The sequence below is a fragment of the Rhipicephalus microplus genome, chromosome 5 (genome assembly GCF_043290135.1).
Source record: "Rhipicephalus microplus isolate Deutch F79 chromosome 5, USDA_Rmic, whole genome shotgun sequence".
NCBI lineage: Eukaryota > Metazoa > Arthropoda > Arachnida > Ixodida > Ixodidae > Rhipicephalus > Rhipicephalus microplus.
In genome coordinates, this window is record NC_134704.1 from 28,925,573 (window position 1) to 28,950,215 (window position 24,643).

The 24,643-nt window shown below is 44.4% G+C and overlaps 2 protein-coding genes across 4 annotated transcripts in view; one reads left to right on the forward strand and one right to left on the reverse strand.

The window, feature by feature from the left end:
• Nucleotides 1–384: 384 nt before the first annotated feature.
• LOC119174827 (dehydrodolichyl diphosphate synthase complex subunit Dhdds) lies at nt 385–5,270 on the reverse strand. The gene is made up of 7 exons (XM_037425923.2): nt 5,129–5,270; nt 4,822–5,010; nt 4,586–4,728; nt 4,384–4,500; nt 3,515–3,616; nt 1,963–2,185; nt 385–587 (listed from the first exon to the last, which is right to left on the reverse strand). Exons 2-7 carry the CDS (start codon nt 4,999–5,001, stop codon nt 441–443), a joined length of 912 nt encoding a protein of 303 aa, XP_037281820.2. The 5' UTR covers nt 5,002–5,010; nt 5,129–5,270; the 3' UTR covers nt 385–440.
• Nucleotides 5,271–5,500: 230 nt separating this feature from the next.
• The window catches only part of LOC119174829 (bromodomain and WD repeat-containing protein 3-like), a 50,211-nt gene continuing 31,068 nt past the window's right edge, over nt 5,501–24,643 (forward strand). For all 3 annotated transcript variants that reach the window (XM_075895070.1, XM_075895071.1, XM_075895072.1), the window contains exons 1-16: nt 5,501–5,687; nt 5,787–5,845; nt 5,922–5,951; nt 6,104–6,163; nt 8,851–9,001; nt 11,070–11,162; nt 13,406–13,572; nt 14,005–14,226; nt 14,313–14,413; nt 18,843–18,913; nt 19,040–19,143; nt 19,699–19,838; nt 20,857–21,010; nt 21,616–21,750; nt 22,564–22,692; nt 23,642–23,867. In XM_075895070.1, the coding sequence (XP_075751185.1) occupies nt 5,639–5,687; nt 5,787–5,845; nt 5,922–5,951; nt 6,104–6,163; nt 8,851–9,001; nt 11,070–11,162; nt 13,406–13,572; nt 14,005–14,226; nt 14,313–14,413; nt 18,843–18,913; nt 19,040–19,143; nt 19,699–19,838; nt 20,857–21,010; nt 21,616–21,750; nt 22,564–22,692; nt 23,642–23,867 (1,891 nt within the window). In that variant the 5' untranslated portion in view covers nt 5,501–5,638. The remainder of the gene's footprint in view (nt 5,688–5,786; nt 5,846–5,921; nt 5,952–6,103; nt 6,164–8,850; nt 9,002–11,069; nt 11,163–13,405; nt 13,573–14,004; nt 14,227–14,312; nt 14,414–18,842; nt 18,914–19,039; nt 19,144–19,698; nt 19,839–20,856; nt 21,011–21,615; nt 21,751–22,563; nt 22,693–23,641; nt 23,868–24,643) is intronic.

Sequence of the window (24,643 nt, forward strand, 5' to 3'; positions counted from 1 at the left end):
CACAATTTTGAACAAAATTCAGAATTACTACTATTCTTATTCAAATAATTAAAAGAATGCTCAATTATGTCACTGAAATTTGTAGTCTTTCCTTTTCCACTTGGGTTCAATCACGCATTCTAGCCATTTGTCGGTCTGTGTGTGTGGCTTCATGGAATACGACATCCATAGCACTATGGTGAATGCCTGGTACTAATTTAATATTTGAAAGCATGTGCACTCCCACCACCATGTAGAGCAGCTAAGTTGATTGAATGTGCACTCCCATCACCATGCAGAGCAGCTAAGTCGATTGAAAGCGAGGCAAGAAATTTCCAGGTTTTCTACGATGGTCTCTAGTGCTGAAGAGCCATTGTTCAAGAACAGCCAAGGAACACCACTATGTAAGAAAACGAAAACAAGAAAGAATATATTTGTCGCACATATACACAGAATTGGTCTCATGTGACAACTACTTCCTGTGCCGTCTGGCCTAGCCTCATGAGCTGCAGCCTTTCTTGCCACCTTGTCTCAACGTCGTCTATGAACCTCTGCAAGCTAAGGTCCTCTGCACTATGTCGCTCCCTCGGTCTGGCACTCTTGAATGCCTGGGGAAGAAAATTCAAGAATGTAAGAAAAATGCTCTTGATTTACGTACAAGTTGGCCCTGTTGGTACATTTGGGTGTAGAGAAATTCGCTTTACAGCATTTGTTTGGTGGTCAGTTGCACTAATGCTTAAAGGGTATGAGCTTTAATTATTACAAATGTGCGACCAACTAGCCCAACGAACCACGCTTGTGAAAATGATCAGAACTGTGGTTGGACTTAGAAACTGGGAATCCTGGCAAAATACAAATTTATTTAAATTTTTCACACAAAAATACAGCAGATATACTGTTGCAGCAGAACTGTTTTGGTCGAGGTTTACTGTGATGTTAATAGAAAATTATCATCGAGCGGCACGCACTCTATGCATTCTGTAGATTGCCAACACATCCACTACGTCGTGGCTCACCCGTGGATGACGGATCGTGCTCCCCGTATGCGGCTGCGAATTTACGGGCATCTATCTGCTAGCGATTGTGATAACTTGACACTCGAACACAGAGGTATGATTTTTGTTATAGGAGGATGCACACGTCCAGGAGAATACTTTTCTGACGTTAAAGGCTATGGCCCACTGGTGAACCATGCGCGAGAGCTCTCCATCTTGTGCTGCTGTCTGAAGTTGAAAATTGCAACTAATATGTAACGTCTATTGCACCAAACGCAATTGTTTCCAAGGAACTGAGTGGCGGCACATTCCTTTATTATGTTGCTTGCAATCTTTTCCCACAAATTAGAAATAGCTGCCATTGAACTAAGTGTAAGGGCTGCTCCAAAAGGTTACAGTGCGTCAAACGGAGGCTCGTGCCTTTACAAGCGCAAAAAAAAGCACGGCACCAAGGAAAGAAACCAACTTATCGCAGAAATTGACTTCACGTGTGTTTTCAGGGTAAGCACTTTGTATTTAGACATAAATTCAAGGGAAGAAGATAGAAAATAGCTTTGCATCTTTCCAAACAATGTTTCAAACGTCCACTGCAAAGGTGGCAGTGTCATTCCATAGGAGCAAAAAATAGAGCCACATGTCCCACCCGTGCGTCGTAACACCCCTAAAACCAGACCAACAAAAAGCATACCGCAGTGAACATGTTAACAAGAAAACCTGAGACATGCCCATCAACTCTTCCGCGACACAGCTTTGCATGACTTTGTGAAAGCAGCACAAATTTGTTTGCGAAGACAAGCACACCACATTTTGAAGCTGCAACCAGAGCACAAAGAACTAATGACCGAATGCAAAGGTGTTGATACATTCTAGCTTCATGCCAGATGTACTGTGTGGTAGCTCCCAGTGAAGTCTATTTAAGGAATGTGCAGAGCCTCAGGTCAGTTACACGTTAAGTAGCCGAATAAACCCGTGCAAAGAAAAGTATTACCTCCACAAGGCCACACTGTCTCTGATAGCAGAGAATGGCGGCAAGCAGATGCCATATGGTGAATTCGGGCCAGAGTACAGTCGTGAATTCGATAACAGATCGACTGCTCTGCCACAGCATGAAATCACTCAGGCGAACTTCCCCTGACGTTCGAATGAGCAGCTCGGGGTCCCGACTCTTGCGACTATACATCGCTTGGCTCAGGGCAGCTTCGCTCACATCACTGCAAAAGAATGGCGGGATAGTTACAAACCCTTCTTGCTTGTGCAGTGATCACAAACGTCAGTTCCGGGTGCGCATGCCTATTTATCTCAAGCGTGCTAAGACACTGCTCACAGAAATGCCATATGACTCTCTGAAACATAGTGCCAGGCACAGTGTACCCTTTCAAAATCTTTCATAGCATACCTGTATTTCAGAAAATCAATCAATGAGAACATACAGATAAAATACATACGGTGTATAAGAGAACTTTTCGTTCAAAATAAGGCCTCTTCAAGGTTAACAGCTTTTCTATTAGATGCCTTAATTATCGACATACTATTTACAACATCATCTCAGAAGTTTGGCCTGTTAATTAGCTCAAGTATCATTGCTATCTTTCACTAAGCAAATCAACCAAAGAAATATGACATTACAAACGTTCCGTAAGCAGTATTGAACATCTTGATTGTTGTTACCTACTTTACAAGTCAACATTGCAGCCATTTCCTTTATTGCGCCCGAACAAGCAGACGGAGAATGGGGAGTGAGGAAAGGCTACTCTATTTGTAGCTTATACCAGTGCGAACATAAACACAAAATGAAAAAGATTAATTGTGCAAAGTATATATTTGCAGAAAACTGTCCGGCTTCTATGCCTTAATGTGATGTGATGATACCACTACCATAAAATCCTGAGCCAACAATTACTTTCCCTTTTTGGGAGATTTGAAACGTGCGCATAATGACCAAGCAATACCCCCCTTTCCTTTTTTTTTTCATGCTCCCCTCTACACAGTCCTAAAGCAGCCGTTCCTAGGAACCCAAATTCTGTGTGTCTTTAGATATGTGCATTAACTATTAGTACTTTTACAGTGTGGTGTCTGGAGGTTGCATTCTAAGTTCTTGCAAATTGAAACATTTGAAGAACACATTCCCCTCTTGTCACAACACATAAAATTTCACACAATGATTACTTCTGGTACAGTAATAACAAATGCATGCGTATGCAGTAAAGCATTTCATCAGAAGCACATGCATGCATTCTTTTAAAAGGCTCTTTCTCTGCCATCTTAAATATTGGTCTGTGAACAAGAAAGCACCAAGCCCCCCCCCCCCCCCAAATCTTGTCCAGATGATTTTTCATTGCAGTGCTTGAAATTTTACGGTAATGAGGATGTCAAGAAATGTGCATCATAAGGAAGTTTAATTGCTGCATGTTACATCACACTGCAAAAGCACAATGCAGCCAACTTTGTAGCTTTTTACTTCTCCACGGTAGATGACTATGACCTCTCTCCTTCCATATATTATATCAAATATGATGTAATTTCATAATAACAGGTCTTACCTTGGTGACAGGATGCCCTTCTCAACTCCAGTGGCCAATTCTTGCATTGCCTTGCATATTTCGTCCCGAGAAGTGTACGACAGACATATATTGAGAAAGCACCTGAAATGTACACAGGACAGGCTAGTGCTCCCATCTTGAAATGACTTGCCGAGTACATTATTTTCACTTGATTCAGTATAGGAACAGCTATTAAAATAACACCATCTCAGAAAAGAGATGAGAAATTGTAATCAGCCACAATTTTCGTTGTCCTCATGCAGTAACATGTATAAAATTTCAACAAGTTCCCCTCGCCATCAATTCTTCAAATATTACATACATATGCTCTTTGGTCACGCACGAAAACTACTTGTACAATGTAACTAGTTGAAACCTTTTGGTAGGAAAAATGTTGCCTTTTCAGGTTTGTTTAACACAGAGGTTGTTGATACAGGTGCCATGCAAAATAAGAATTCTGGATAGTAAAAAACTGGGGCAAAATAACACGAATGAACAAAGCTCTACCGACCAAATTGTTCAGTAGATGCACGGCTTGTTATCACATATGCGAATTCGTCATTCGAAGTGGGTGTCAAAAGTCAGAAGGTATGTTTTTTTTTTAAAGCACTTTAAGGAATGAAGGTAACATACTTTAGCAGAGTGTAACGCTGTGCGTTTCTCGTTTGTTTTTCTTTTTTGTTCTCAGCTGCCCCACAAATATTACCCTAATTATCACCCGAGAACTTTACCGCTGTAATCTACACTACCATGTTTTTTTGTATGCGGGATTGTATTATGCGAAAGCACCGAGTTCTGAATCGCCAAACTAAAATGAACATGACATAATATGTACTATTCGAGAGAAATATAACCGTCGCACTTGGTACCTCGAGTTCCCTTGCGTTTCGTGTACAACTTCGGCCACGACTTGCTGCAATTCCACCGGTAAGTAGGACAAGTTTCCAAGCACGCGAATGCAGACTCCATGCTCGTGGATCTTGTCCCTGCGAAGCGCGAGTGCACACGTGTCAATGCACTTACGTCGTCGAGGGGCAAGGTCAAAGTGCGTAAGCAAACGTTCTTGCGCACATTTCGTTCAACATGTTCCTCAGTTTCTGAAGAGCCAGGTCTAGGAGGCCATCCACTTCGTCCTTGGATCTCTTGAAATTTTCGATGCTAAACGCATAGACGGTAACCTCGGTGACACCCAATTCGGAGCACCAATAAAGGACCTGCAAACAGGCAGCCGGTCTCGGTACAGTTGAAGTTCGCGATGCATGATTCGTTCGCTTGTTTATCGAGAACCAAAACAAAATCTACCTCACCTCGGCCAATTTGTCGAATCCTTGGACGTGACCCTCCACAGAGCGCATGTTTTGCTTCCTTGCGAAACGCCGGTTCCCGTCCATGATGACAGCCAAATGCGACGGCACCTTTCCAGCTTTTAGAACACGGACGGCGACCGATTGCAACCATGTAAGCTTCGTTTGTTTGATCCACGACATCCTGTGAACCTGTGCAGAGTTCGATCGCCGAAAGAAAGTTCCGAAAGTTACCGCTCAAACACGTCCGGCTCTGGCCCCATTTTCTTCAACCCACATTACGGGATTGTGCGTAATAGAGAGCCTATACCTTTTCCACCGGACCAGGTTCACGTCATATAAAGTTGGGCCAAGTTGAACAAAATTTTACTGACGGCAACGTCGCACAGTTGATTGACAAAACAGCGGAAATTTTCCGTCAACAGCACCGTCGCCGACGTGCTAGCTGACGGAACTCATGCACATCGGCATATGCCACTGGATGTCGCCGTTGCCCTTGTTGTATTACTCCGCCCTGCCGCCAAGAGAACATATTTTATTATTAGTTAAAATATTGAGCAACTCACATGCTGCGGAATATTTTTAGCTTTAATTTTTTGACTGCAAGCACGTTAAGTGTAAGTTTTGACATTTTTTTAGCTAACTCGACCTGAAACTATTTTCTGTGTCGGAAATGTATCCGCTTCTTGCAGGGCTTCGGTTCAATGTCGTTGTAAAGTTACCTCCTTTATTTTGGATTGCCGCGAGTAGTTTGTAACGATTAACAAGCACACCGTGACGCATTATGTAGTCATACTGTAGATGTAAACGTTTAATAAGGATGTCAACAGCAAATCCTAACAGGAGGACGCAGGAACTCCTCGAAAAAGGTACCGTAAGCTTCAGATTTTTCGGGAACAAAAGTCCGATCTTGAACGAGCGTTTGTACCTGATCAGTGGAGGCTGATTTCTCATTGATTTGCTTGCAGAGTTGTATTTCATAATTTCAAAGTTCCTGGGCAGGGGACCTTGCAAGGAGGCTGCGGAGGTAATAGTTGGTTGCTTTTTTGAGCGAATGCTGTCGCTTGCAAGCGGAAAACCGATACATGCGTGGGTTTTTTCAGGTTCTTCGGAGGGAGATTGAAGAGCATCATGTAAGTTGCCGCTTGCGTTCCGAAAGAACCTCGTGCGAAGCACGTGGGTTGTGGCGATCAAAACATTGCGCTAGTTAGTTCCGAGCCGCGCATTCTGTTAGTGCGACGGGTGCTTGGTTTTCGCTAAGCCTAATTTTTAATATCTTTTCTAGCTTTTGCCCAAAAGGCTCGATTGGCATGGGAATGAGCATGACAGGAGTTTTGCCGAATTGGTAAGTGACCCGGCTGCATTTTGGACAATTTTCGAAAGTTGACATTTTTGTCACCGTGTTGTCTGTGCGGCCACATGGCGTGATTTTCTGCGTTTTCGGGCTCACGTTTATTTCGAGAGCGCCAGAAATTCGACCTAGAACTGTTCCTCGCATTATTCGCGGACGATGAAGAAAATAAAAAAAAAGACGCTGCCCCTTAGCTGATGAATTCCGATTCACGGAGGAGTGGCATTTGTTGCTTTTTATTTGCCGAGTTGACTCAGTGACCAGACGGGGGCGTGAACTCAGTCGGCAGCCAATCGTGTGAGCTCTTACGAACGAGCTCATGCAATGCGAGTCGGCGATTGGCTGAGGCATTCTTGGCAATTCGTCGCCCCGGCGACGGTACACGTCACGGATGAGGTGGCGTTTTTGTTTGTTGTTTTTTTGTAATTTTCCACGTAGCGAGTTTTGCAGGAGCGGGCAGGAAGCAGTGTTATGTTCAGTTTTTTTTTTTTTTTGCGCGCGAATGCGGACGTGTTTCTTTTGTAAAAGTGGCGGGAAAGAAGTACTTTTTCAATTTTCTGCGGTGTTTTGTGGCTGCGGGCTTGTTGCGAATCTGGCCGCCCGCTGCGTTGACGTTGTTGTGATTGATCGCATCATATTCCGCGGTGGTGTGTGCATTTTCATTTAAAGGAATTTCAAAGTACCGCGTCCTTTATGAACATAAATCGCAGCTTCTAATGGCTGGTACAAGTTGCAAATTTTGTTCTTGTTCTACGAATGAGGCTGACATTGCACTTTGTATTCATTAGTTGAATTTGTATCAAATAAAGCCCCTTACTAAATACTTGTGACTTCTGTCTATACTCACGTTTTCATGAAGCTTAATGCTGTCATGAAATGAAGCATCATACAACCGTTTAAAACTTAAGCATGTAGCTGTATTGACAATATGTTTTTCATCTGTAGTGCTTGGGTTTTCAGTTGATAATATTGTTTACTGTCACAATGTCCTTATCCTTTAGGATAGGACCACTTTTCTATGTCAACTGAGTTAGGACAACACTGACACCGTGCACACTTGTCAAGAACATAGAAATGGTTTAGTGGCTTAGTTTTTTTAACTAGATGACGCACAGTAAAGAACCAAAAATTTTAAGTGATGTTTCAGGCTAATATTTTCTTATTGAGTAAGAAGACTCGGTCAAAATATTTTAGGGGTGGGCATGTGCAAAAATTGTGGTGGTAACCCTAATAATTAAAGAATCAGTCCAGAGCTATAGCTTCTATCAACTGCACTGTGTCTTGAATGACAAATGTGTAAGAATATTAGAATTTAGATTGAACACCTGTAGTTTTGAAAAATAGCCATTTTTATTTTATAATCATATTTAATATAGTTTGCTCACACTAAACTGTTACTTTAAGTGTTAACATTGTCATGCTTTTAGGCGAAAAAATGTTTTGGGGCATCAGTATTGCTAAAAGAAAACTGTGCAGCAAAGTAATCATTTCTGGGTTATTGAGTAGAAGATTTGAGACTCGCCATCTTTTCGCATAGATCGGCCAACTCACTCAGACTGAGATTCAAGCCGTTAGTCTGAGTGAGTCCGGATAAGTAATATTTTGGCGAGAAATTCATTGAAGATAACTTTCGCGAGTCTGAGTGAATTCAGCCCAGGAAAATTTCGGTAAGAGAAAATTTCAGACTCCTAAAACACCACAAGAACAACATAGAAGCAGAAGGAAATAGCATCACTCATTTTACCTCATTATTATGTACGAACTAGCTCAGCAAAACCTTCTAAATTTTGGTGAGTCCAGAGTGGAATATGTATATTTCTTGAGTTAGCCTGAGTTCTGCTTTCTTTTGCCGACCTATGGTCCTATCTACTCATTTTAAGCATTACTATCAGGCTTACCTGGATTAACGTTTGTACTCATTCACACGTATTATAAAGCAGTGTCGTTCATACATCATTTCAATATTTATTGATCAGAGGTGGGAATTGCATAGGAAGCTGTCTTGACGTCCCCCGCCGCGCAGCCATCCAAGGAAGTTCTTGATAAATATGTCTTATGTGATCATCGCTTCCAAGAAAATGAGCTGACTGGTTTGCGACACTTATTATTACTAGAAGGTACTATATCAAGCGGCGCCAAGAAGCGCACCGATTATGTGAGATATTGGTGTTAAAGAGCATCGACAATTCGGCCCAGAAATCCAATACTAGGCCAACGGACTTGTGAGTCGACTCACTCGGAGTCACTCAGACTTAGCTCGAGCCATAAGTCCGGGTGAGTAATATTTTGGTGAGTTTGAGTGGGTTGGGTTGAAGAAAATTTTTGTGATTGTGAGTCCGGGGGAGTGTGGCTTGGGAAAATTTTGGTGAATCTGAGTTCAAGCGAGTCCAAAGCGCAAAATTTATTTCATGAGCGAGTCTGAGTGAGCTCTACAGGTTTTGCCGCGACCTATGGTAATCTAGCACTTGTTGCACTCGAATTGGCTGCGTTTTGGCTGTGAGAATAATTTATCTCTAATCAGAATTGGACTATAGGAAAAGAAACGTTGACACAGGTGGTATTGCTGTCCTTGTCTTTCTGTAGGAATAAATGTGTCTAGTTCTAATTCTTCTGGCCTAGCTCTAATCCTTCTGAAGAAACAAGACTGCATGGTTTCTCCTTCATTTGTAAATGTGCTACAGGCAAATTCCAACGTGCACATTCCCGACGACTACCTGCTGCAAATATGTTCTCGGATTGGTCCTCTCCTGGACCAGGTCATACCGTGTGGAGTGGCCGGCTCCCGCTCACTTCTGGGCTCTGGGAGCTACTCTCTGCTTCGGCAGCACTCGAGTGAGTAAAGTTACTTGCATATTGATATGTGGGGTTTAACGTCCCAAAACCACGATATGATTATGAGAGACGCCCAGTTACTTGCGCATTCAAGGTGGTACCAGTGCCCGCGCAAAAGTTCTTCTTTGGTGCTTTTAATCATTCTTGCATCTCTGGACATAGAGGTGAAATGCTTAAATGCCTCGATAGAGGTGAAATGCTTAAGGCAATGTCAATGCACATTAAAGCATACCTGTTGGTCAACGTTTTCGAAGCCCTACATTATAGCGTCTCTCATAGTCATATCGTAGTTTTGGGATGTAACACCCTAGAGATTAATATTAATTTTTTATTGTCAACAGTTCATGCGTTCATCCGCTAACGATGGGAAGTGCTAGCATTGGCTTGTTTAGACTTGTGGCTTAGCTTGCAGATGCAGCTACGGTTGCTTATATCTTTTTTTACTGGATGAAATTACCACAGTGTCTCACTGAAGCCTCGTAAGTTTGTACTATCGGTGAGTACTTCATTAGCCATTCTCACACGTTACAAGCGTGTGAAATTGCAAGAGCTGATCTATTAAGCGAGAGGGTTAAAGAGCTCATTTTATTCAAAGGCTTTATGTTGCAGTAATGGTTTGTATTAAGAGCAGTGTCAGCACTGTCGTTAACGGCGTATTCGTCTGGCCGCTCTGGTCCCCTGGCTCCGTCGCTAGATGCAAAGGCAGCTTGCAATCAGAGCACGAGAGGCAGCATACCAACTGAATACATCGGCCATCTCAGAGCGCTTAGAGCAGCGCGCCATTAGCACCACCGTGCAGCCAGCGCGGGAAGCGGCCTGGTAAACATTGCTGCGCCATGTCTACAAATGATGCCGATCAGTTCAGTGGACATCTCTGGCATGTCTGGGCGTAGTGAAAGTCTTCTGAGCTCAGCACATAAATCTGGCGATCGTCCTCGTCTGAGCTGCTATCTTCTAGGCAAACCACGAGACTGTCTGCGAGCTGCTGTCATGACAGCAATGAAGTTTTCTCCACCTTCGCTAGCGGCCTCATTATCGACATGGTACATTTATGGCTTCGCAGATGTGAATTCGCCCCACACGCGCAGAACCGCCATTAACAACACACAAACACAAAGTATTACGCGCCCGGCGATACATCCTTCCTAAATGCACGCTCGCGCTCCTCACCTCATTTACCTGCCGGCAGCCACGTGATTGGCTGGGTTGTGTCACGTGATTCGTCCTCTCGGTCAGATCGCGCCACGCTCTCACTTCGAAGTCGGAGCAGACGAGAGCGCTCTGAGTCAGGTTGACACTCTGAAGGAACGAACTGAAGGTAGTTTAAGCGCTCAAATTCTACCAACCGAAGGCGCAGCCAGTCTTCAGAGCGCTCGAAAACGCCTAACCAAATACGCCATAAATTTTCTTGCAAAAAGCCGTGTAGAACTTTACCTGGCAAACACACCAGCCAGCAAATGATTCTGAAGTATGCGCCTCGCCTCATTTCTATGCTTGTTTAACCTCAGCAGGGATGGTTGGGGTTTTAATATTGAGCCAGCACAAAATGGTGCTGTTTATGTTTTACCACTTGTAGAGAATGTTTACCTGCCATAGGTTTGTGCTACACGACACTTGTCCTGTACTTTCGATTAATGTGTGTCCTTGTTTGTCATATCGTGTTATGTAGCTTATGACCGAAACTAAGTAGTCCAGCTAGAAGGGCCGGGGAGGTAGGGGGGGGGGGGGGAATGGGGGCTGTAGTTGGTTGTACATAGTTGCCACTTGCAACATTCTTTGATCACGAACATGCTGTTCAAACAAACGTTGTGTGCATTGCGCAAGCCCACACTTTCTTTCTTCCACCCTGTATGCATTTGTCATGTTTCCATGAAATGAGCAGTTCGTGTTGTGGAAGTTCGTGTTGTGTTCTACCTGTGCTTTTCGTGCCTTTCTTCGTACTCAAACAGCGTGTTGCTAGTGTCAACTAGCCCAGCTGTTTGCCCATAGATAGAGCTAGTTCTTCGTGTGATAGAGAAGTAGAACGGAACAGCATGAACTCAGTTGTCATGGTCTATTGCCTCGGCAGTGGTGCGACGACTTCGTGCCACAGCAGACGTGGCCGTCCGGCTCCATGGCGCCCCTGCCTGCCTCTCCCCTGGCACAGTGCCTTGCAATATTGGTGAGTGCTGCCTAATTGATATACTTTTGTTGTCTGCATCTCCTTCTCCTTTCTGTTTTCTTATTTAGTGTTTTTTTAAATCTAGCACATTGATGTGTGGTCTAGAAGGGCAGTGTCACTAAATAGTCGTGGGAAGGTGCACAAATGGGACAGTGTCCTGCTGCTTTCAAAATTGCACACACAGCGGAGTTTTTTTGGTGTACACTACTACAAAGGGAAACTTTCTGAACTTTCAGATTCCTGGAGTTTGGGTTAAAAGCAAGACAGTTTCATTTAATACCATTTGTCCTGACTCCTGGGACATTCCAAGTACTACTTTATGTCCCCCTAGTCACAATCTCGTTTCCTTTCTTTCATTAGGCTGTATTCAATGTGATCTCTTTGCTCATCTGTACTTTTTAGGCATAACACATGGGAGCCACATTACCTTTTCATCTAGGCTTTGTCCTGCAGCAACGCCAATAGCAGTGTCCACTGCTTTCTATTCTTTCCCAGCAGCGTCACGACGTTATTCTCACCCATGCATAGCGAGGCCATAATGAAAATCACGCTGAAACAACGCCTAAAACTGCCTTCGTAAACGAACCAAACAGTTACATTTACACGTTAACACCAGCAGCTGTCTGCCGTCAATGAGTATCCGACGTGTATCTGACTTTGAGATGGAGGCAGGGTATCGTAGAGTGGCAACTTCTATGCCGTTCTTATCATCTATCACTCGCGGCTAGCTGATTTTGTTGATAATGTGGATGAACAGCCGCTATGATTAGTTACCACACCGACCAAGCGCAAACATAATGATAAGCATCGAAAAAGGCATCGTTCCGCGGTTGCACCCAGCAGCTGCGTGAAGGAAACCATGAACTGAGCGACTGAGCTTCAGCTTCAGATCATCTGCGGCTCAAAAGCAAGCCAATGGCTTGCTTTTACTGCAAGCCAGTGGCAAAATCTGGGCAGTCTCATTGCCGTTGCTATCGAGCAATGGTGGCACCCATGCAAGCCAATGGCTTGCTTTTACTGCAAGCCAGTGGCAAAATCTGGGCAGTCTCATTGCCGTTGCTATCGAGCAATGGTGGCACCCATGCTTGCTGAACAGCAGCGGTTTCTGGTGGTGCCAACGCGCGTTTTACACTTCGTTGATGCATTTTCAGGCTCTGAAAATGCATCGAATTTTAAAGATTGGGTTTAGTGCGTAGCAATAAGTATCTGAGCCTGGAATTGCATCGTGAAATTTCGTTTAAGCGGGATGACAGAAGAAAAAGTGTTCGTTGTGGCGACAATATCTATGCATTGACTGCTATGGACTGCTGACGGGGAATCGTGAATTTTTCGTTGAAGTGGCGCTCGTTGTAGCAGAGTTCGACTGTACACTCCAACCTCGATATAATGAAACCGTATATAATGAAATATCGGTTATAACTAAGTAAATGAAAAATGTTCTTGCAATAGATATGGTATTAGTAATAATCCTTTATAACGAGTTTTTGAATATAATAAACTTATTTTCGTGTATTGTGCAACTTTGTTATAATGAGGTTCGAGTGTATTCGTCTTAGTTTAAAGTATTTGTTGGCAACTTCTTGGCAGATTGCATGCTATAAATGTTGTTCATGATCATAATACACTTTGGGAATGACAGTTCACCACATGAACAAATGTGGGAAGCCATTCAAGGTAATTGGCTAACCCAAACTTTTTCGCTTTTCTTACTCTAATTTCTGCTGATAGGGTTTAACCCATTCACTATAAGTATACTTTGCATCTTAAAACCCATATGCTTGCAGGAAAACTCCATTTAGCCAGACCTAACTGTTTAGCTAATATTGGAGATGTGTATCAATGTGTGGCAGATTTCTTGTGAGCACATCTATTCTAAGAAACGCTTTGTTCTCTACATCTTTATGTGACTTGGTCTTAACGTGTTTATTTTATCCGTGCATCTTGACGTATAACTTGGACCGTCCAGGAGGCAAAACCGAAACTGTGCTTTCCCACACACTGTGCACTTTGTCATTTCATCTTGTTAGCATACTTGTTAACTCCAAGCATTGCGCAGCCTTGCGCATGCTGCATAACTCACAGTTCTGCATTTGTGCGTAGCGATGGTATTGCAGGGGCGACAGTTGGGTGCCCTGGCAGGTGGCAGTGCACTTTGTCATTTCATCTTGTTAGCATACTTGTTAACTCCAAGCATTGCGCAGCCTTGCGCATGCTGCATAACTCAGTTCTGCATTTGTGCGTAGCGATGGTATTGCAGGGGCGACAGTTGGGTGCCCTGGCAGGTGGCAGTTGCAGACAGCAGCTATCTACTCAGTTCTACGTGAAGGCGCAACTTTTCAGGCGCCTCCTGGGGCATCTGTCATCCGTTTACTGTGTCCTCTTTGACCGCAGTGGCAACTACATTTTTACGGTAAGTATTTTCAATTGATTTATTCAGAAGGAAGGATGAGAAACTAACAACCATGTGCTCATAGCACGAAGCCACTAGGAAAATCATGGATCTCTTAGAAAAAGAACTTCTTAATGGCCGGAGAATTTTTTTTTTTTTTTTCAGCGATCATTTCTTGGCAACTTGAAAGGCCTTCTTCATAACAAGTCTGTGTGGATTGCCTTGTGGCTCCCTGTTGTTGACAGGTGGTTGTCAGTTTCTTTTTTTTAACTCTGCTGCCGCTTTGCGGGATTCCGCAGAACTTATTTGCACTACTGCTTTATGAGGAATTCTTCTTTTCTTTGTTGGAACCAGATGCCTCCCCCCCTCCTCTTTGCCTCCTTCCCTCCTACCTGGCACAGCTAGTGATTGGGAGAGGACTATCACACTGAGCATGGTGTGTTTGCGTCACAGGGTGCAGATGACCTGTTGGTGAAGATGTGGAGCGCCCAGGATGGGAGGCTACTGGCTACACTGCGAGGCCACTCGGCCGAAATTACTGATCTGGCTGTGAGTCCCGACAACCAGTTGCTGGCGGCTGGCAGCTGTGACAAGGTCATCCGCGTCTGGTGCCTGCTCACCCTGGCACCTGTTGCTGTGCTTTTGGGTCACACAGCCATGGTTACCTCACTTAGGGTGAGTGCCAACACTGCATGCGAGCTTGAAATAACTTTTGTGTAGTTCGTGCACAACGTACAACGTGCTATCTTTTGTTTGTGCAGTTTTGTCCGTACCCAAAGGGAAACAGGCAGTTTTTGGTATCGACAGGCAACGACGGCTGTGCATGTTTTTGGGACTACTCGAGCAGCACTAAGAGTTTCAAGTGAGTTATCTTGTACGTTTTTTTTTTAGGCATTGAGAGTTGTTTAAATATCATCACTGAATAAACTAGTTGCTTTGTTGTGGCAGTACTAAAAATTCAGCTTCTTTCAGTGATGGGAAACTTGTGCCAATTGGAAATTATCATGCCATACTGCTCCAAAAAAATTTTTCTTGTGTACTTTGCGTCATTGCCGCTCCACAAGGTGGTGTTCGAACTGAAAGTAAAGCAGACAGCACGCACCGTGAGCAGATATTACGTGATGGTTGCCGTCTTGTACACGCAAACTGCTGAATTTGCGTTCAGTTGCGCTGCTTCAGAAGCAGGGAATCGGACTCAGTTATTCTGACTTACGCGGGATTGCGACCGTCTTTTTTGATAATCATTGGCAAAGAACGAAGGCAATGTGGCAACTGCTGAAAGGTGTGTCAGTATGGCTTATCGCCAACAAAGAGCCCACATGTGGGGTGTAGCGCTGCTTTAAGCCAACTGCACGCTTTAATAGCCGGCGACTACTCTCGCGTAGTCGCCGGCTGCCGCCTCAGTCGTTGTTTTGCAGAAAGAAAGCGAATGTTTTGCAGAAAGAAAGCAGTCCGTTGTTGCGGAGTTGAGTGTTGCGGATTGCGGGCTCCTAGACAGCAAGACACACTCTCATGAGGCGACAGCCCAAATGCTGCTACGTCTGCTAACAGGACTGCTAAAGCATCGTTTGCAGAAAGCTCGCATCATTGCGTTAACGCAACAGGCTTCTTGTTGCATCTGTGCACGGTATGAAGTCGACTGGGAGCAAGCGGCTCAACGCGGTGTGTATGCCAGGTACGCGAAGTGCTGCATGCAACTAGTCAGTGGAAAATCTGCTCCCCGTGACCGTACCGTGTCTCAAAAACACTGTGTCACTTTTTGCCAAGTGGCAGATCGTGGTACACGTTTATCACGGACAGCCGATTATGTGCGTTTCGTCGCTATGCCAGCTGCTGCGTTGACTGCGTATCCTGTACCCCGCAGTATTTTCGAAATGCTGTTTGGTGCCATCGCGTGCTATCGGACGGTCATGCGGGAATGCCAATATTTTCTTAACATTTGTAAAAATAAAAAAAAAACGGCTTTGCGGTGGGCGCATAAGGCAATATTTTCTTTGGCACTATATTTTTTCCTTCTTAAGCGGTGATGGCACACCTAAAAAAACTCAGATTTGTACTTTGTCATAGGTACTGTAACCAGCTTTGAACGTGCATGTGTGTTCTTGCATGGGAGTGTGTTGTGCGCTGCTATGAACTACATGCTGCAGCTAGCGTGTTGATGCAATGTCTCTCACTATCTTATGTCACCGCTTCTGTACAAATCCTGCTCGTACTTATTTTATTCTTTTGCTTATTTTGTGGGCTTGCTGCTTCTTCTGTATAAGTGATTATGTAAGCTGAGTGAAGAAATGTGTAACTTTAAAGGCTCGCTTTCTTTATTAGACACAATTAATGAGAACTTATAGTAGAAGAACTTGTTTTGGGGCGAGTCGGTGCCTTAGTTTGCCGAATATTTCGTAACTGGTGCAAAACTAGGAACATGAAAATGAGGGAAGGAAAGAGACAGACTGGCGCCAAACTAACAACTATTTATTGCCGGTGCAGGCTGGAAAACAGGTAAACTTACACACTTGCGCAGTGGCGGGGAAAACTTGCCACACATGTCATCACGTTTGGCTCCCATCGGTCTCTTTTCTCCCCTCATTTTCATATTCCTAGTTTTGCTCCAGTTGCAAAATGTTCAGCAGAGAACCAGCAGACAATAATTCCGGGAAAACATACAGGTTATTATTAGAAGTAATTGTGATGCAAGTGTGGATGAAAAGATAACTTGCCACTGGCAGGAACCAAATCTGCTATTTTCGAATAACGCATCCGATGCTCTACCGCTCAGCTACATTAAACTAAATTAACGGTAAGTTTTCTTCCTCGGTGTGTGTCATGGAAAGCCCGTGCGTTCTCCAAACACAGAGGTGGCTGCTCCAAAAGCAGATTTTGCCTTCTCCAATGACTCCAAAAGCAGATTTTGCCTTCTCCAATGACTGCTCCAAAATGCTGGAAGCCATCACCACTGTTATTTCTTTTTGTTCTTATGTGTTGTACAGTCAAATATTGTTATAGCAAACCACAGATTAATGAATTTTCAGATTAATGACTTTTTCAAAATTTCTCCTCTAAGGGCCCATTGGTTTAATGTAAAAATCTTTCAGAATAACATACCGTAATAACTCTCATAATGAACCGACTCCCCATTTGGGTCCTTGAGAAAAGAAAAAAGAATTTACCGTAATTACTCGAATCTAACGCGCACCTTTTTTCCGGTTAAGCGAGTTCATAAATCGCATGCGCGTTAGAATCGAGTACGAACAAAAAATTACGGTCAATCTATTGCCATCGCAAATCCAAAATGGCCGCCCCCTACGTGCGTCGGCATGGTGCGTCGGCTATCTCTGCCTATGTGTTTACCATGTGCGGCACTTCGTACGTGTGCTGAGGAGTTCGTCATCTAGTAGTGCATTAGCATCGACGACGTGAAAGGGCCGACTCCAAAAACTCAAGTGCACCACGATGCCGCTTTTAAAAGAAAAGTCATCGCGTGTGCAGAAACGGACGGAAGTCGGGCCGCATCGCGGTCGTTCCCGAAACGTGCGTGCGGGACCGGCGGAAACAAAAGCAGAAGATTGTCGACAGCAAAGCTTCACGCAAAGGCTTCAGTGGACCACAGCAGGGTCGGTTTCCGCAAATTAAAGAGCTGCTCCGCGAGTATGTGCTTGAGGAGCGAGCGGCACAGCGGCCCGTGACGACAGAACTGCTCCAAGTGCGGGCTATGCAATTAGTCTTAGAAAAAAGTCTAATGCGGAGCCAGTTTAAAGCGAGCAGGTGCTGGCTAATTAACTATATGAAGAGCAAAGGCTCTTCCCTTCGAAGGGGAACATGCATATGCGAAAACTTTTCCGGAGAAGTACGATGAAAAAGCTTTACAGTTTTCAAAGGTTCGTCCTAAACTTGCGGCGCAACAACGGCTACCTGCTTGGGCAAATCGGGAATGCCGATCAGACGCCTCTTTACTTCGACATGCCTGGCACCACAACTGTCGAGAAGAAGGGGGCAAAGCAAGTTCGCGTGCTGACATCGGTCCACGGTAAAACTACAGTGACGGCAATGCTCTGTTACACGTCAGATGGGCACAAGCTTCGCCCGTACCTCATATTTAGATGGAAAACAATCCCGAAAGGAATCGTTTTTTCGAGTGGTGTGATCGTGCGGGCCAGCGAAAAAAAATGGGTGCGCGTTACAATCGATGTCTTACGTTTTTTTTTTTTTTCGCGGTGGAAATCGGGTGCGCGTTACAATCGAGGGCGCGGTAGAATCGAGTAAATACGGTAATGTATCTGTTTATTTTATTTTGGTGTGATAGCCAGTGCCGTTGATGATAGAAACAACGGTAAATCAAGCCGTTGGATCACAAAATAATGACGCAATAAAAGTCAAAGCATAGTAAGGCAACCATGCTAAACAGTTGTGAGCAGTGCGAGCGCAGATGACATCAATCAAAATTTAAACGTAGCGCCTTTAGCAGTAGAGCTCCATCTGCGAATGCAGGAGAAACCTTTTCGCTTATAGCGGCATGCAAGCACAGCGACACGAAAACAAAAAAACAAAAAACAAAACGCATAGCCTCCAAGATGACGGGTGCGCAGCGTGTTTTTAAGCTGCGCACCCGCCATCTCGGAGGCCATGCAAAGCACAACTGTACCAACGGCACGTCGTGCACCTGCAACGTTTGTGCGCCGCCATCCGATGCTGCGTTTTTGTTGTCGGGTGCAATTGTCGTAGTGAATTTAGTTGGACACCTGCTGCGCAGGGCACGTTCGGCTGGTACACTAGCTACATGGCTGCATGCGCGACCCGTGCGCATTCGTTACGGGAGAAAACAGGAAGGGCTCTGGACTACAAAAAAAGATTCGTCGCGCATTTCGCGGGCCAAAACATTTGTCTCAAGTTTTTGCTGTTATAACTCCCGTTATAATTTAAGGGTTTTTCTTTTAGTAGTCGAGCTGTCCACATCAGGATATATCGTGCTTTTCCTCAAATAAATGTGCCCTGGTCCCGTAATATTTCGTATTTGTTTGGTTTTTCGTGATTGTAAAGCATAATGCAGTCCCCTTTGTATACACAGCACAGGTAGGCGACTTACACGCTCGCGTTACAATTTTGCAAAAAAAGGAATGACTTTGAGCAGTTCTTGAGATTTATTGTATCGAGATTTCACTGTAGGATACACATGATAGACCGCATGCAGGCTGCTGCGCCTTGTTGACGTCGACGGTTTACATTCTCATTGTCCAGTTTCTATTTGCTTTGCCCTGTACTGCTATTCTATGTCTCATGCGGTAACTTTTCATTCACAGCCCTAAGCCGCTCAAGTTTACCGAGAGGATTCGTGCAGGCTCTCAAATGATCTGCTCCTCGTTCAGTCCAGGTAAGGGTCCAGAGACACGACACAGTTCGTGGATTCAAGAGCAGGTGCCAGAATTGCACCTGTTCACTAAGGTCCATCGATGGGAGCCTGAAAAACTCTTGACCGTTGCTTACGAAAACCCAACAGGTGGGGCCTTCTTGGCTACAGGCAGCACAGACCATTTTGTTCGGGTTTACCACATGCTGGCCCCATCCGGTCCGGAGCGGATCGCTGAACTCGAGGCACATGCTGTAAGACGCTCGGCTTGAAATTTGGATCATTTTGTTGGGCTTTGCTGTTTCTTCCTGCTTACTTGCTCTAGAACACCTCCACAGTAGTGCTGAAATTGAACCTTCATATGCAAGGCTAGTTGTAGTTCAAAATTGGGCATGCACTTGTGTAAATTATGTGAAAACTCCCATGTTGATTTTGTTGTGCCAACGTTTTAAGGTCACAAAGAGCTTTTTCTTTTTTTTTTTTACTTGGGATAGGAGAATTCAAAAGAATCTTTGTTATTTCACGGGCTTTTTTATTGGGTTGCTCATGCTACAGCTTGAGATTGAGTTTTGACACAACGAAGTGCTGTCATGGGGTAAAGTAAAGGCTTAATAATCATGAGCAATACAACAAAAAGTTCTTTACACTACTTGGAAGTGCACTGTCAATTAGGGGCACATTGCAGTGTTTCCATGCATTGTGTCTGTCTGATTTTTTATTGTGTTGATGGGGAAGCCACCTTCATCTGGTGGTTTTTCTCCCTTTTGGATGAAAGCAAAAGGGCGTTCTTGCATCTTTTCTCTTTGCAGGACCAAGTGGACAGCTTGCAGTTTGCCAATCATAGCTGCCGGTTTGTGAGTGGTTCCAAGGATGGCACGGCCAACGTTTGGACCTACGAGCGACAGCAGTGGAGGTCGACTAGGCTTCGTATGGCGACCAAGTTGGTGGGGTTAGTTTCTCGAACTGTCTCAGTGCTGCCTATCATTCATTTAAAGCTATAGGTGAGGAGTGATGAGTGGTAACATTACAGCATTTCATTAAGGACTAGAAGAGGGCGTTGGTGCGTTGGTGTGTTGGTGCGTTGTTAAACGCCCTGTTTGCGCACAAAGGCACACTAAAAGAACTCGTGCATGCATACAAGGCTTGTTAGTCTTATTTATATATGCTTTTATGCATCTTTATTTGTGTTCGATCAGTGCATTGCAAGTATGAACTTGTCATGTTGGCTGCCTCAAAATAAAGTATTCTGCATTGCATTTAAAATGTGTAGGATTTGAAACAATGTTTTGGTAACATTAAAACACTGCAGTGTAAACATGCAAGTAATGTATGTATTGCTCTTTCTGTGAAATGAGAGAGTGGTAACTTGTACAGTCAAACCTCTTTATAAGGGACACAAATGGGTATAAAAGACGCCAGTGGGCCTACAGTAAATACGGGTTCATAAGAAAATGCGTACGAATCGCTGCCCAGAGCATGCCTCTTATTGAGGAGTTTAACGGTATCAGAAATAGAACATTCATTGGAACACACCAGGAAATTTATACTAACCTTGACTTGCCATACAGGGTTACCAAATGAACGTTCACTCGTATTGTACTATGAAGCCAAATGGGAAGCCTTTAGGTAGTTGGCCTGAAGCAGCTAATAGCGAGTGCGCTGTTAAATGAAAATGTCATTTGTTTAGAATTTTGTCCACTGGAATGTCCTGTTGAATTAGTTATAAAGTGCGTAAGGCTTGTCACTGCATTCAGCTTTTGGCAACATTGTAGCTTTCAAGCAGTGCATCATTGTTCGCACGCTATCAGCAATGCGCGTCTCGGCATGTCAGAGCTGTTATGCGGCTGCAATCTCCCGATATTCATGATATGTGGAGGAACCATTTGGAACACGCTGGAAGGCGGTCATTGTGCAAGAGTGCTGAGTGGGGAACCGTCAAGCATGGTGTCGTCTGTCCTTTGTTGCAGATCTGAGGAACTTGTGGAGGAGGACCCCAAGCAGAGGTTGAAAGTGACCATGGTCGGGTGGAACCAGGACGACCACCTAGTTGTGACTGCTGTGAACGACCATTCCATCAAAGTGTGGGACTCGCACACGGGCAAGCTAAAGCACATTCTCTTGGTGAGCCTCTAAAGCCTTCTGAGTCCCTAATGCAACCACTGCTTTCTATTGCCTTTTTAAATGGTACTAGACAGGTAAATTAGGTTGTTGGACTACACTCGGGCCACTTATTCGTAAGTGTCGCTCTCTCTTGTTGTGGAGGCACGATAACCCTGAAGGCACCCAAAAGCGGTGCAAAAGCGGTGCAAGACATTTCACACAGCCGCTCGCCAAATAGAAGACCGCTCGAGTACAGCGCCGCTTGTGCCGTGCCGAAGTAATGCTTTAAATTTCTCATTCACTCTAACAATGGTCACTGCAGTATTAATATTTTGCCCATTGTTGCTTGCAGGATGATTCAGGGGTGGCAGGCGTATAGCGGTAAGGCACTGGGCAATCTGCTGAAATTCTGTTGACACGAAACTCGCGTCTAATGCAATTTCACATTGCACTCTGGTAGCCTAGTTTTTTTTTTTTTTTTTTTTTTGTGTGTGTGTGTGTGTGTGCCAGGTTTTCAGTGTGAACTAAAGACACAGTGCTGAGATCTTGAAGCTATTGAGTTGTGGGTGCTTTTGCGTTTTTTAAGGTGGCATTGTTTTTAATTTTTTTATGTATATGTTCATTAGGGGCATGAAGACGAGGCATTTGTTCTTGAGTCCCATCCCGAGGACAGCAGAATACTCCTCAGTGGCGGACACGATGGTCGCATCATCATCTGGGATCTCATTGCGGGATGCTCAGTGCGGAGCTTCTTTAACATGGTAAGGTTCTTTAACTCAGTTTCTTCTTGGCTTGCTTGAGCTTGCTGCTTTGCACTGCTCTGTCGAGACTTTATAGCCTGAACTTGTGTACCAGTGGTGCCTTGTCGGTGTTTCACCGAAAAATTTGAGTAAAAACTTTTGCAAATGTTACAGCATATTCTGATGTGCGCAGCTCACAGTTGTTCCTATAAATAGCTGCAGTTTGCATATCTGATGAAGTTACATATCTAGATGAAGGGAACAAATCATGCATATAACCAACATCGGTGAATGCATGCAATCACACTGAAATTCTTATTGTGGAAATCTGGGGCTCAAAGCGAAGCAGTGTGCACAAAGCAAAGCTCAATATAATTTTACGACCTATCATCAGTTGTTTTCCTTGCTGCTGATTGTGCATGTAGCTCGTTCATGGCAATGCTTGAGTGCTTCTGTCTCCAAATTAGTCAACTCTCAGTAAACAGAAATTTCTTAAATGAAATTGCTGCTTGAATGGAACTGCCTCAAAAGTGATTGGTCTCTTACCTGAACATTGCAGCCCAGCTCAACACTCAGTATATGGAACTTCTGTTATGAAACATACTTTCTTGATCCCTTCAGGTTTTATAGAGTTTGCTGTATGTTTTGGGGTGCAACTTCACGACACTGCATTCATTGCTTTAAAGCCGCACCTGGATGCAGCATCTTTTACATGCAACCTGTACTGCTCTTTATAACTTAATCGCCTTGAGCAAGCGATGTGTTAAAAAATGCTGTGCTTTCCCGTACACATATTGTTAACTGTGGTAGTGATTGCAACAACCATCTCCCCAGATTGAAGGACAAGGGCACGGAGCGGTGTTTGACTGCAAGTTTTCTCCAGACGGCCTCTTGTTTTCTTCAACCGACTCGCATGGTCATATCAGCATTTTTGGCTACGGCTCCGGGGACCCATACAAGAAGGTGACTATTTCTGTCAAAGTGCAGTACTGATTTCATGTGCGGAGACAAGAAAGGTGCATGATCACTTTCTCGTCTCGGGTATTAGGTGGTCATTCGAGTATAAAGCCAAGTTCCTTTTTTTCAGCAATCCTGAGTCAACTACAGTATATTCTTGATAATTCAAACTAGAAGGGGACCTCATGATTTCGTTTGAATTATCAGAAGTTATTATAAACATTAGTTAGGGCTGCATGCCATGTATTGTTGTGATGTTTGTTTCCCAGTGCCGTAGCAACGTTTGAGGCAGCTCTGAATGATTGCCATAAATTTTTTTAAACTTTAGCAATTACTCTGGTCTTCAGGTATTATAGAACACGTGCAGGTGACTGTAAATAATGTACTAATGGGTTGTGTGCTATGACAGCTTTTAGCCCATTTGCATTCTTCGGACGCTTTCCCATGTGACACTGATGTACATATTACCACGTGACCCTAAAGAAGCGTTCAATGTGCGATGGACCAAAGCCAGGCCGCCTTCTTCTTTTGGCTAAAAGGTCGTTTTTTAGGCGGGTGATCTTTATTTGTGACTGTGAATGACATAACAATGTGAATGTTCATCTAGAAGTAAACAAGGCAGCCGATATTTCTAGGCATAGACCAACAAAAAGGTTGAATCAACCAAATTAGTGCCGTGAGGTAGTTTCAATTAGGGGGCTTAAAGGCCAATTAAAAACATGGCGGGCCGAGCAAAAATTGAAAGTTTGTCATCATGGTTTAAATTATCGAGCCTGCCGTAGTCAAAACTTATGAAAGCCTGCGTTGACTCCTCAAAGAACCTAGGGTGGGTTTATCGGCACCCTTTTTATCGTTGATGTAAAGAACGATGTAACAGCTGGTGGTCTAGTCAGGCTGCTCTTATGCGGATGTTGGAGGAAGTGGTAGATATGGTTATGCCATTCTCGACCTCCAGGTTCCGGACGAGCAGTTCTTCCACACGGACTATCGGCCGCTGATCCGCGACGCGCAGCAGCACGTGCTGGACGAACAGACACAGTGTGCTCCCCACCTGATGCCACCGCCCTTTTTGGTGGACATCGATGGCAACCCGTACCCGCCTGACCTACAGCGACTTGTGCCTGGCCGGGAGCACTGCCTCGACTCTCAGCTCGTCCCTTACGTGGCTGTGCTCGCCAATGGTGGGAACCCTTGCCTTGTATTTTGCATTTTGCAACTAGGGTTTAACGAGGTGAAACCTCGTTAAACCCTAGTTGGCCGGAGCTCGGTAAAAGTACGACTAAATGGTAGTACTGCTTAATCGAAATAGTGTCAGGTCTCCCACTTACCTGTAAAAAAAAAAAAAAAAAGAAACCTTCAGGGAGTGCGATGAAAGAACAAAAAACGTGCAGTAATTTATTAACTTCGTGTGACAAAGTTTGTAATCTTCATTTGACGACACGGCGGCCTAGCAGCAACGACAGCGACCTCAAACTAACTTATGCTGCGAGCCAGCTTTTCCGCCAGCCCCTTCTTCTCGGCGAATACCCGCATGACGCTAATGCAATGCGCACCTTCGGGCACTGTCGGAACTGGATCACCCGTGTTGTCGTTTTCCATGTCATCCTCATCACTATTATTTGGCGACACTTCGACAACCGAGGCAACAATGGCTTCGTTGGACATGTCCGGAGATGTCTGCACATCGCTGTCTACGTCTCTTAAGTCGGCGAAGGAAATGCCTTCCGTAACGCCTTGCCACTTCAGCTAGCAGAGTTTCGTAAGCTTTGTCTACAATGTCCGAAGTCTGGTCGATGGTGTCACTGGAGTCATCTGCGTCGCCTGCACACACACTGAAGCCAGCACACCTGAAGCAATTTTGAACTGTCGTTGCTTCAACCTGCCGCCGCGAGTATTCGAGCAGGTGAATCGCGACAATCAGGTTGATGGAGAATAATTTGCCACATTCAGTGGCGAG

What these genes read in the sequence shown, in the direction of transcription:
- LOC119174827 (XM_037425923.2), bottom strand. Translation starts at nt 5,001, where the DNA reads ATGTCGTGGATCAAACAAACGAAGCTTACATGGTTGCAATCGGTCGCC. An exon ending in GAAACGCAAGGGAACTCGAG is followed by an intron (nt 3,617 to 4,383) that starts GTACCAAGTGCG and finishes TGTACATTTCAG; the next exon opens with GTGCTTTCTCAATATATGTC. An exon ending in AAGGGCATCCTGTCACCAAG is followed by an intron (nt 2,186 to 3,514) that starts GTAAGACCTGTT and finishes ATTCTTTTGCAG; the next exon opens with TGATGTGAGCGAAGCTGCCC.